General features: G+C 36.8%; 1 protein-coding gene across 1 annotated transcript; it reads left to right on the plus strand.

The window, feature by feature from the left end:
* Positions 1–7,299: 7,299 nt before the first annotated feature.
* LOC109007164 (PHD finger protein ALFIN-LIKE 1-like) lies at positions 7,300–11,431 on the plus strand. Its single transcript, XM_018986732.2, has 5 exons — positions 7,300–7,539; positions 7,680–7,712; positions 8,112–8,334; positions 10,617–10,737; positions 10,860–11,431. Exons 1-5 carry the CDS (start codon positions 7,446–7,448, stop codon positions 11,109–11,111), a joined length of 723 nt encoding a protein of 240 aa, XP_018842277.1. The 5' UTR covers positions 7,300–7,445; the 3' UTR covers positions 11,112–11,431.

Raw genomic sequence — 11,431 nt, forward strand, 5'->3', positions numbered from 1 at the left:
TTCAAACAAAAAATAAAAATAATTCAAAATTTTCAGATTTTCAAATAAAAATAATATTATAAAACTATATTTTAACAATATTTTAATTTTATAATATTTTTTATTCAATTTTTTTTTTCATTTTTCAAAACCTAAAAAATACTCAACTCAAATTATTTTGCTATTACTTATAAACTATCTTACTACTATTTATAAAATTCTCATATTATCTCGCTCCCCAAACCAGCCATATTATATGACTCCTGCAAGCCAAGCCCTTTTAGAATTCATGCATATGCCTATTTGCTTATATAAGCTGCTATCTTTGATATGCCATAAATGCTTATCATAGTTCCATTTGTGCAAATTAGAACAGCATATTTCCCAAAAAGAGTTTTAGATGTCATGTACAAGTATGTGATAGAATGACCTTTATGTACTTAAAAATGGGGCCATTGTTATGTCCTAAATTGACATATTTGATGGGAACCATATACTTGTATAGCACTGCCAATGCTTTTGGTATAAAGTTTTCTGACCACTATCTATTGTGTCTTGATTCCAAAGATAGGTGATGCGCTTTTGTGTGAATGATGAAAGCTTCGTTTAAAGTTTAAGATCAACCTCTTATATAATTTGTATAAAAAATTAGGGGTGTTACCCGTATGGTGCGAGACAAAATGGACCCTTCCCCGCACTATGCGAGGGGTAAGGGTTTGCACCCTCGCACCCCGCTTTGGTGTCGGGGCGGGGTCAGACACCTCATTCGCCCCCGCCTTCGGTCGACTCTCAGCCCATTGGGCTAGAAAATTATTCCTAGATTCAAAAGTGATAAAAAAATATTTTTAGATCCAAATTATAAATTTAAATTAGTAAGTATGACTATAATTTAAAAATTAATAAAAATTTTTAAATTTGTTAGTGCATATTTTGCCAGGCAATACACGAGTCTCACATTGTTTTAAGTGTAAGACTTGTATTGTCCTGACATCCTATATAAAAATCATTAGGCTACACTATAAAGGCTATGGCGTGAACAAATTTTGGCCTTGGCTTTGTTGAGCATCTCACGGATGCATCACCACCTCCAGAATTATCCAACCCCATTGATGTTGCCTTTGGTTCGAGTAAGTTCGAACCCACTCCAGCCTTCCTCTAGTGGCTCAAATCAAGCCGATTGCTCCGTGGTTGAATTATAGGCACATTATCTGAAGAAGCACTCGACCTGGTTGTGGGGCTTGATTATGCTCACCAAGTTTGGGTGGCTCTCAAAGAGGCTTATGCCCATGACTCCTAAGAAAGGGAGTTCCATCTCACTCAATAATTCACGTACTTATGCAAGGAACCTACGACACCACTAGCCGACCACCTCCGTGCCTTTAAAGGATTGTGTGAGTGCCTTGCATCAATCGGACGCCCTATGCAATACAAGATGAAGGTCTTCTCATTGCTAAATAGCCTCGGAGCCTAGTATGAGCCCTTCACGACAGCGATGCTGAAACCACCCACGCCCTCCTACGCTGAACTCCTCCCTTTGCTCCAAGGGTATGAAATCTGATCCTCACTTCATAATTCCACTAATTCATTTGCTTTCTATGGACAGAGAAGTGGTGCCCCGAACACCAAGGATCATCGTAGTAGCCGCCGTTCTCAGCCTCGGTCCTTCTCCTCGAAGGGACGTGGGCTTCAACCCTCCAACCAGTCGTCTAAGACCAACTTTGGGACTGTAGGACAAAACGTGTGTTTTGACCAACCCCATGGTGAGTCTAACACATGTGAATTTGTTGATAGGCCCAATAACAATGCCTGTGCCTCCTCCCGCAGTGAAATATGCCAAATCTAGAGGAAAAAAAGAAATGTTGCTCTGAAGTGTTGGAACAGGTTCAATTATTCTTACCAACCTGAGGAATCGATGATATTCCTCAGACCCTTGCTGCAATGACATTTAAGAATTTATCTTATGATGTTGAATGGATTGCTGACACTAGAGCGTCAGCTCACGTGATCGATAACCCAGGTATACTCGAAAATCTTCATCACTATTTTGGTAATGATGCTGTTATTATCAGTAATGGTAGCTCTCATGCTATTACTCATATTGGTGATGCTTATTTTGATAATAGTAATACTAAGATTAAATTACGTGATGTTTTATTAGTACCTGCCTTGGCTAAAAATCTTTTATCTATTGGGCAACTTACTATTGATTATCCCTATAACTGTGAATCTTACGGTGTTGGTTTTGTTGTTAAGGAACGGGAGACCAACCGTGTCTTATTGACCAGACAACGAAAGGGTAACCTCTACATTGTGTCCCCCCTTATGAAGCTCATTTCTCCACACGTTTCCAACGAGTCTCCGAAGAAGCGTGGCACTAGCACTTGGGACATCCCCAGGCCTCTACTTTACAAGTCCTAAAATCCAAATAACTTATTCAAATTTTTGGTTCTAATAAAAATTCTTCCTTTTGTGATGGATGTCAATTAGACAAATTTTGCAAACTACCATTTTTACCATCTTGGAACAATGCAATATTACTCATGTTGTGTTTGATAAAATCTATTATGACTTATGGAGTCCAGCTCCTGTGATCTATGTTAGTAAATTTTATTATTATGCATGCTTTGTTTATGCTTTCTCTAAATTTATGTGGCTTATCCCTTTATGCAAAAAATCAGATTAATTTTCTCTTCCTTTTTACTTTTTGAAAAATATGTTGAGCGTCAGTTTAACAAAAAAAGCAAAAATTTTTAAACTGATAGGGGAGGTGAGTTTGCTAATACTTAGTTTACATCCCATTTACAAAAACAAGGTATTATTCATTGTTTTTCTTGTCCCCGTACTCCTGAACAGAATGGTATGGTTGAACATCGTCGTTGTATCATTCGTGAACTTGGTATGACCATGTTTTTTCATAGCGGCATTCTGAAATGCTTCTGGGTTAAAGCCTTCGTCACTGCCACATTTCTTATTAATCGCCTTCCCTCCACCAGCATCGACTTACAATCATCATTTTCCAAACTTTACGGATACCATCCTAACTATAGTTCCCTATGTGTCTTAAAATCAAAATGCTTCCCCTACACATGAGATACTAAACAAAATAAATGTGACCCTAAAACTTTACCGTGTATTTTTATGGGTTATTGCGACAAGCATCAAGAGTATAAATGTTATCACCCTCCATCTAATCGTACCTTCATCTCACGGTATGTTATCTTTGATGAGTCTACCTTCCATTCTAAACAACCTGGGAACCTCCACCAAGCTTGTTCTCTCCACCTTTGACATGTGGATTACCCCTACTACTTATTTATCTGACTCCACCATACTCGTACCATCTGTCTCCACCCTAATTGAGGATATTCCCCTTCCCCTGCCACAATCATCCACTCCCGCACCTTCCCCTACACCTGATACACCCTCTACTAGCGTTAGAAGTCTACCATCCTCTCCTTTACTTATCTCTGATCCACCCACTACTGCGCCCATTCCACCTATTGACCTTTCCACCACTTCTTTAGTGGCCTCTGATAACACCATTGTTACCTACTCTAAATTCGGTATTCGTAAGCCTAACCCCAAATATGCTCACTTGCATGATCTCACTTCCATTCCCGTAAAGCCAAAATCGATCCGTTCTGCTCTCAAACATCTCGGTTGGTTACAAGCAATGCATGATGAATTACAGGCATTACGTGTAAATAATACTTGAACTCTTGTCCCTTGTGCGTCTACCATGTCTATCATTGGTTGTGAATGAGTTTTCAAAACAAAACTCAAAGCTGATGGCACCTTGGATTGGCTGAAAACTAGTTTAGTTGCTAAAGTTTTCATCAAGAAGATGACATCAATTATCATGAGACATTCTCTCCCGCTATCAAATCAAGTACAATCTGGATTGTCATCACACTCGTTCTAATCAACCGCTGGAGCATTCATCAATTAGTGTCAAGAATGTATTTCTTCATGGTGACCTTCACGAAGCTATTTTCATGGAACAACCTCCAGGTTTTGTTCACCCAACTCACTTTTCTTATATTTGCAAGTTAAATAAAGCTTTTTATGGTCTCAAACAGACTCTCCATGCATGGTTTGATAATTTTAATAGTTTTTTTTTATATTAACTTATGGCTTTATTTGTAGCACTTCTAATTCTTCCTTATTTATTTATCGTTTCTCTTGTGGTACTCTTATTTTACAATTGTATGTTTATGATATTTTATTGATCAATTCCTCCTCTGCTTATCTTCATGAATTTATTTCCACTCTTCACAGTCAATTTGCCATAAAAGACCTTGGCCCCTACACTATTTTCTTAGTATTCAGATCACCCCAACAACTAATGAACTTACCTTGTCTCAAACCAAATATACTATTTATATTTTAGACCATGATAAAATGCATGATTGTAAACCCATGGGTACTCCCATGATGCCCCAGACCAAATGACTTACCTCAAGAACACCTTCTGATCCTGCTCACTACATCAGCATTGTGGGTGCACTTCAATACATTTATCTTACTCACCCTGACCTCTCTTATAATGTTAATTTTGTTTCTCAATTTTTGCATTCCCCTACTAAGCCCATTATAAAATGGTCAAATGCATCATTCAATATTTAAAAGGTATTGTTGATCTTGGTTTTCATTTTAGTTCTCATTCTATACTTGATCTGTATGTCATTTCATATGCAAATTGGGCAGGTTGCCCTCTCACTAGACATTCCACTGCAGGTAAGGGTGTAAATTTAAACTGAAAAATCGGTCCGGACTGGTTGGATCGGTTTTGAACCGGTCTGGTCCAGAACCGGTTCTTGAATTATGCAAACCGGCCGAAACCGGTCCTGTTCTGGTTTTACGATTTCCAGGACCGAACCGGACCGGTTGGGGGAAAAAAATATAAAAATTAATATTTTATATATAAGTTTTATATATAATATATAATTATATGTGAAATTTTTATATATAATATATAAAATTATATATCATATATGAAATAATTTTATATTATAATTTATAAATTATAACATAAAATGTTAATTTTAAATGTGAACATTTATAATTTATTTGATCATATGTTATTAATATAATTATATATAAGATAATGTTATTATAATTTATAAATAAAAGTTTAATCTTAAAGATGAAAATTTAATTGATTATATGCTTTAAACATAAAATATATATATTAAATTATATTATATATAGTCTAATATATTATATAGCTATACTAATATATAAGTTTATGACTAATACTAATATATAACTATACTAATAGTATAATATTAATACTGTTATATAGTCTAATATATTATATAGCTATACTAAAATATAAGTTTATAACTAATACTAATTTTTTTACTAAAACATATTTTTTTACTAAAACATATTTTTTTAGTAGTGCAAATTTTGTAATAGGAACAAATTTTTAAAACAGATTTTTTGAAGCAGTTTTTTTTTATTAGCAGATTTTTATTTTTTATTGACAAACTTACATTTTAAAAAATTGAAAAATCGGACCGGACCAGAAACTGGTAAAACTGGATACACCAGTTTAAGAAGGTAACCGATGCGTAATCGGTTTTGGAAAATACAAAACGGGTACATTCCGTTCGATCCTAAATTTTATCCAAAATCAGACTGGACTGAACCGGTTACACTCCTAACCACAGGCTACTATATCTTTCTTGGTAGCAATTGCATATCCTGGTCCGCAAAAAAGCAACATACAGTTTCCTGATCAAGCTCCAAAGTTGAGTACAGAGCAATGACCCATACTACTGCTAAGATAACTTGGATATAATTCTTACTTCATGATCTAGGTATTCACCTCACCTCCACCTCGCTCTTACTTTTTCATAATATTAGTGCACTTTATATGAAAGTTAACCCTGTCTTTCATGCCCGGAGTAAGCACGTCGAGATTGATTATCATTAGTTCATAAACGTGTAGCTCTTGGCCTCCTTCATACTCAGCATGTCTCAGCCTCTCTCCAACTTGCTAATACTTTTACCACTTGGACGACCTGCTCTTTCTGATCTTTGCACCAAATTTGGTCTCGTATCTTGGCACAGTTTACAGAGCCATAATAACATAGAAGGAAACTTACCAAATGAAGACTCACACCTCACAACAGTTGTCACAACGGCTACCTCTAAAGCATGATCAATGGAAGATTCTCCTAATCACCTTGACTCATGCAACAGTTAGCTGATTGTATTTGTTTTCTATTTTCTGCCCGTTACCTTATTAAGTTCTAGTCTCCAAAGGTACAATAACTCATATATTGGTATAATACACATTATATAAAAGAATAATAGACTCTCTATGCTCTCACATTAGTTGAGACACTTCATCAAGCACTTTGTATTCACTGTCTTTAGGCCCAAGGCCTCTTATGCTTTGTGGAGGGGGCGCAAGGGAGGCTGATGCGTGAAGGGTCTCTAGTATAGACTCGACCCAACCTGAATGGGACATAAGCATCTCTTAGATTGGGTTTAGGTAGTGAGGTGATATCAGATATTCTGTAAATAATAGTGAAAAAAATAAAAAATTAATGATAAAATATTGAATAATAGCGAATAATAATAAAAATTAAGTAAAAAATAATAAATAATAAGAGTACTCAGCTACCCAAACTAACCGTTAATCAGCCCAGTCCTACAGGGGATTTTATTTCCTCCCCTCGTATTATTATACAGCAGGCTTAGTCCGATTTTTGTTTTAGAGCATCCTCATTGGCTTGGCCAAATGAGGAGATTAACTAAAATTTAGATAATTTGTACTAAAAAGACTCTACATTGAATTGTTCATCTCTAAAATAATTTAAATTTTTGCTACAGTGATTAGCTAAATATAGAGAACTACAATTGGTTCACCAAACATTAAAATAATAATTTCTCACTTCAATTAAGTTTAATCTTAATTTTTTTATTAGCATTAAATGACATTTGAAAATATGATTTGTTTAATATTAATTTAATTAGAATACAATTATTATTAATATTAAATTGGTAAAATTATAAGATGTGATATAAATAAATTAAATAAAAAAATTATTAATTTAATAATATTTTATTCTTATATAAAGAGTGAATGGTTAATTTAATGTAGAGATTAAATTTAAATGAAATAGATAAACATAAAAAAGTATAATATTAGTTAAATTTTGAATATAGATTTGACCAATCCAATGTGAATGTTACGATGAGTGTAAAATTGATGTCGTTAGAGCCAGAGTACGTGGCTTATGTGCGAGGTCCCAAGTAAACGATAATTCCAGCGACATGTCGTATTAAAGCAGAGATTTTCTGACAAATCGTAAAACACCACTCACGCGTCCGTACACCCTGACCGTCCTCGAAGCCATCGATGCTGGTGTGTGGGTAAATGCTTGATCGCTGATCTGACCTGACCTGAAATCCAGGGTCGATCCCTCTGTTAAATTCTTTGTATAGGGAAGATGGCTTCCATCTCTTCCAGTCCTCGCACCGTCGAAGAGATCTTTAAGGACTACAGCGCCCGACGCTCCGCCCTCATTCGTGCCCTCACCAACGGTCCCCCCCCCTCTCTCTCTCTCTATCTCTCTTCTCTCAAAACTCTAACTTTCGTGCACTCACTTATTCATCATGTGCTTTTATATATGGGTGCGGATTTCAATTGACGGTTTTTCGTTTACTTTTGTGTGCTCTCCCAGATGTGGATGAATTCTATATGCTCTGCGATCCAGGTCAGTTCGTTTTTGCTTTTGATTTAATTTATGATCCTTTTGTTTGTATGCAATAAAATGTGGAGAACTAATAATAAGAAATTTTTTTTACTTCTTTTTGGGTGTGTGCCTGTGGTCCTGGTTCAGCAGAAAGGAAAATGTGGCTTACATGTGAGGAGGGTAGTCAAAATGGGTTAAAGTTGAGTGGAAATTGAAAGAGCCTAGAATTTTGGAATTGTCGCTGTTATTCATTTCCTACGTTTTCTCACGAACCAAACAGAGCATTAACGGTAGTTTCAGGGCTTGTTTAGTTTAGCTCCTTGTTTTGTAATTTTATTTGTTTCATTCGCTCTGCGTTTAGGTTTTCTTTTCAAAATTATTGCTTCTTTTATCTCAACTACGATTGCTTATGAGATTCAGAGAAGGAGAATTTATGTTTGTACGGGCATCCAAATGAGTCGTGGGAGGTGACTCTGCCAGCAGAGGAAGTTCCGCCAGAGCTTCCCGAGCCAGCTCTAGGCATCAATTTTGCGAGAGATGGGATGAAGCGTACAGACTGGCTTTCATTGGTTGCCGTGCATAGTGATTGTTGGTTACTCTCTGTGGCTTTCTACTTTGGTGCTCGGCTTAATCGCAATGAGAGGTGCATACTTCTTTCTCATCTCAGTTCCCAGCCATATATGCTGTGAATTGCATTTTGTTGGTCAATGCTTTTAGTAACAATGAATTACATATCAGAATGATTGCTTTTGTAAGCCTTGTTTCACGTTGCATTTATATCAATGGGTTTTTATCTTATCATGCACGGTACAAATCTTTCTTAACTCGTGAAGTTTGAGTTAGCCTCTCTTCTGGAATATATAATTTAACACTACGAAAATCCCTAGGTTTTATACATATTTCAAAAGGCTCCCTAGTTTGATGATATGATCAATTTTCTCTTTGGTTTGGTGGAATTATCAACTAACTTCTCCTGTGTATGTCCTCAGTTTGATGATGGTCGAAGTGTGAAACTCGTAGTCTTTATAACAATGTTAAAGTCCCAGTGATTTGTATTGGTACCTAGGTAAGCATTTTGCAGATTAAGGGAGATGCAAGAGCTTCAGTTCCTTATATCTGGAGAGAAAGATCACCTCAGATGTGCCACCTATCTATATGTGCCTATAATTGTATCTCCAGAATTCTCAACCATAACCCCTAGGGGTTGGCTCCAGTGGTAAAGGCCTTGGGCTTGGGGGTATGCTCCCCCTCGGTCTAAGGTTCAAATCTCCTTGGGTGTAAACAATCTCTAGGGGCCATCGGATTGGGGTATTTTCCCGTGAATTACTTGAGGTGCACTTACGGGAAAACTCCTTGCCGAGGGCTTGTGCACCCCGGGGATTAGTCGGGATGCTGTTCCCCGAACACTCGGTGCCAATTAAAAAATAATTCTCAAGCATCTTCTTTTCACTTTTTGTGTGCTTTCTTTTACTGCAAAGCATTAGATACAGTGGCACATAAACACACTGACACAACTGGCAAAGGTATGTGGTGGTGCTAATCAGATGTGCTATAACTGAAGAAAGATGCAAAATATGTTTGGAAATTATTTGACCCAATGGTAAAAGACATAAAGCATGTTAATGGTAGGTGTTATGAGGCCCCGTGCTCCCGAAGAGTAAGAAACTTTACCCAATCCATTTGCTGAGCCACACTTTTTAATGAACTAATCCGTTTGTTGAGCCACATTACCTAATACTATTAACTAGGGATGTGATTCTGCTACATATGTGATCATTAATTAACTAAGGAGTTAACCAATTAAACAGCTAATATATGCTGGAGCAAAATCTGCAGATTCTCAAAATTGAAACAGTGGATTTGTAGAGAATCTGCTCTAAAAGTGCGGTGTGTGGACTGAGAGTGGATTCAGCCGCTAGTAAGAGAAAGTATGAGACAAGCAGAGGGGGAAAGCAAAGAATTTGTTGGTGAAAAATGAGTTTGTTTTGCTCGTGTAACCTGTGCTCTTTGTGTAAACTCCATTATGGCACAGAATTTAGTAGTCTAGGAATTAAAGTCGTTGGGAATATGTCAAGAAAAAAGCCCTTACACTGAAGCATATTTTACAGTAGCCAGCCAAAAATTACTACCCTTTACCTGTTTACTACTTTTTTTGTTATTTCTTTAGGGACTTCGGAGGAAGAGGAGGGGAAAAGGCAGTGCATAAGTTATAGAAGTTTCCTTATTTCATTTTTCTTCTTTGAATGAAGGATCTGGCCCAGACTGGGCCTTGGACTTGGATTTTGGTTTCAAAGATTAATTGCTTGAATTTACCGGCAAATATATGTGCTCATAACACTCATCATCAAGCAAACACTCCCTATAATATAGGACTACGTTTGTAAGTTTAATGCTAGATTTTTATCGAATCAAAAATTAATAACATTGACATGGATATATACTTCATTTAGTTTATTTAAAGATTCAGCTGAAGTAATGATTTCAAGAAGCTGCCAGGGTAAGGCTCACTCTGCCAGAAGCATATTTGTATCATGCACTTCTTAGGCATGACCTTGTTGATATCATTAACAGTTGTGTTGGATACTACATGTAACTATATGACTACCGTCACATGCATATTTTAAAACTTCAAAAAATTTTGAGGGGGTTGTATTTTCTGTCTAATTTACCATTAGTTTGACGTCTCCCTTCCCACCTATTTTCTACGTTTCTACTCTCCTTTTTCTCATTCAGTTTCCTTTCAGCTTTTAGAATCATTTAGCTGGTGCGAGTGGAACCGCTGCCACCACTGCTAACAGTCATTTGCTCTGAGATACAATGTCTTGCTGCTCCATTCCCTATTTGTTTTGTATTCAAGCTTCTTCTTTTCCACTCTGATATGTAATGGGACCATAATTAAGCTTTTTTATGCATTTCACTCAACAGAAAGCGTCTATTTAGCCTGATAAATGATCTTCCCACTGTCTTTGAAGTCGTAACTGGGAGGAAGCCTACAAAAGACAAGCCCAGTGTGGATAGTGGAACAAAATCCCGGAATAGCGCAAAGGTGTAATTGTTTTCTCCTTTTATCTGGCAGAGATACGAACTCTAAAATAAAATTTTTCATTGTTTCCTTTTTCATCTACCCCTTGTAGATTCTTAGGTTTGTAACACACCTGTGCTTTGCAGAGGTCAATTGATGGGCAGATGAGAAGCAATCCAAAGTTACTTGATGAGAGTTATGGAGAAGATGAAGACGAGCACAGTGAAACCCTTTGTGGGAGCTGTGGGGGAAATTACAATGCTGATGAGTTCTGGATTGGTTGTGATATCTGTGAGAGGTGGTTCCATGGAAAATGTGTGAAGATAACTCCAGCCAGGGCCGAAAGTATCAAGCAGTACAAATGCCCTTCCTGCAGCACCAAGAGGAGCAGGCAGTAGTATCCCAATGTTAAGCGTTTTGAGGGGCTAACCTCGTTGTTTGAGGTTACAGATATTGTTGTGATAGTACAAGTGTTAGGCATCGGATATTATAATGTTTATCCATAAGAGGTACTCTCAGGCATCGGTTGAACTTCAACTCGTTACTTCTGAGATGCATATGCTGCCTTTTATACGTTTCTGTGTAATATAGAAACTGTTTTTACTTCTTATAAGGTATATGGAATTGTGGATGATATCCACAAACATACAAGGACTGGTGATGAGTTTTACACTCCTTGATCCTGGTAATATCTTAACGTCTTTTCTGTTCTTCTGCA

Source organism: Juglans regia, chromosome 12 (genome assembly GCF_001411555.2).
Source record: "Juglans regia cultivar Chandler chromosome 12, Walnut 2.0, whole genome shotgun sequence".
Classification (NCBI taxonomy): Eukaryota; Viridiplantae; Streptophyta; class Magnoliopsida; order Fagales; family Juglandaceae; genus Juglans; species Juglans regia.

Bases quoted from the DNA above. Each gene is read 5' to 3' on its own strand.
- LOC109007164 (XM_018986732.2), top strand. From the start codon at position 7,446: ATGGCTTCCATCTCTTCCAGTCCTCGCACCGTCGAAGAGATCTTTAAG. The intron at 7,540-7,679 runs GTCCCCCCCCCT...GTGCTCTCCCAG, and splicing joins CATTCGTGCCCTCACCAACG to ATGTGGATGAATTCTATATG. The intron at 10,738-10,859 runs GTGTAATTGTTT...TGTGCTTTGCAG, and splicing joins AATCCCGGAATAGCGCAAAG to AGGTCAATTGATGGGCAGAT.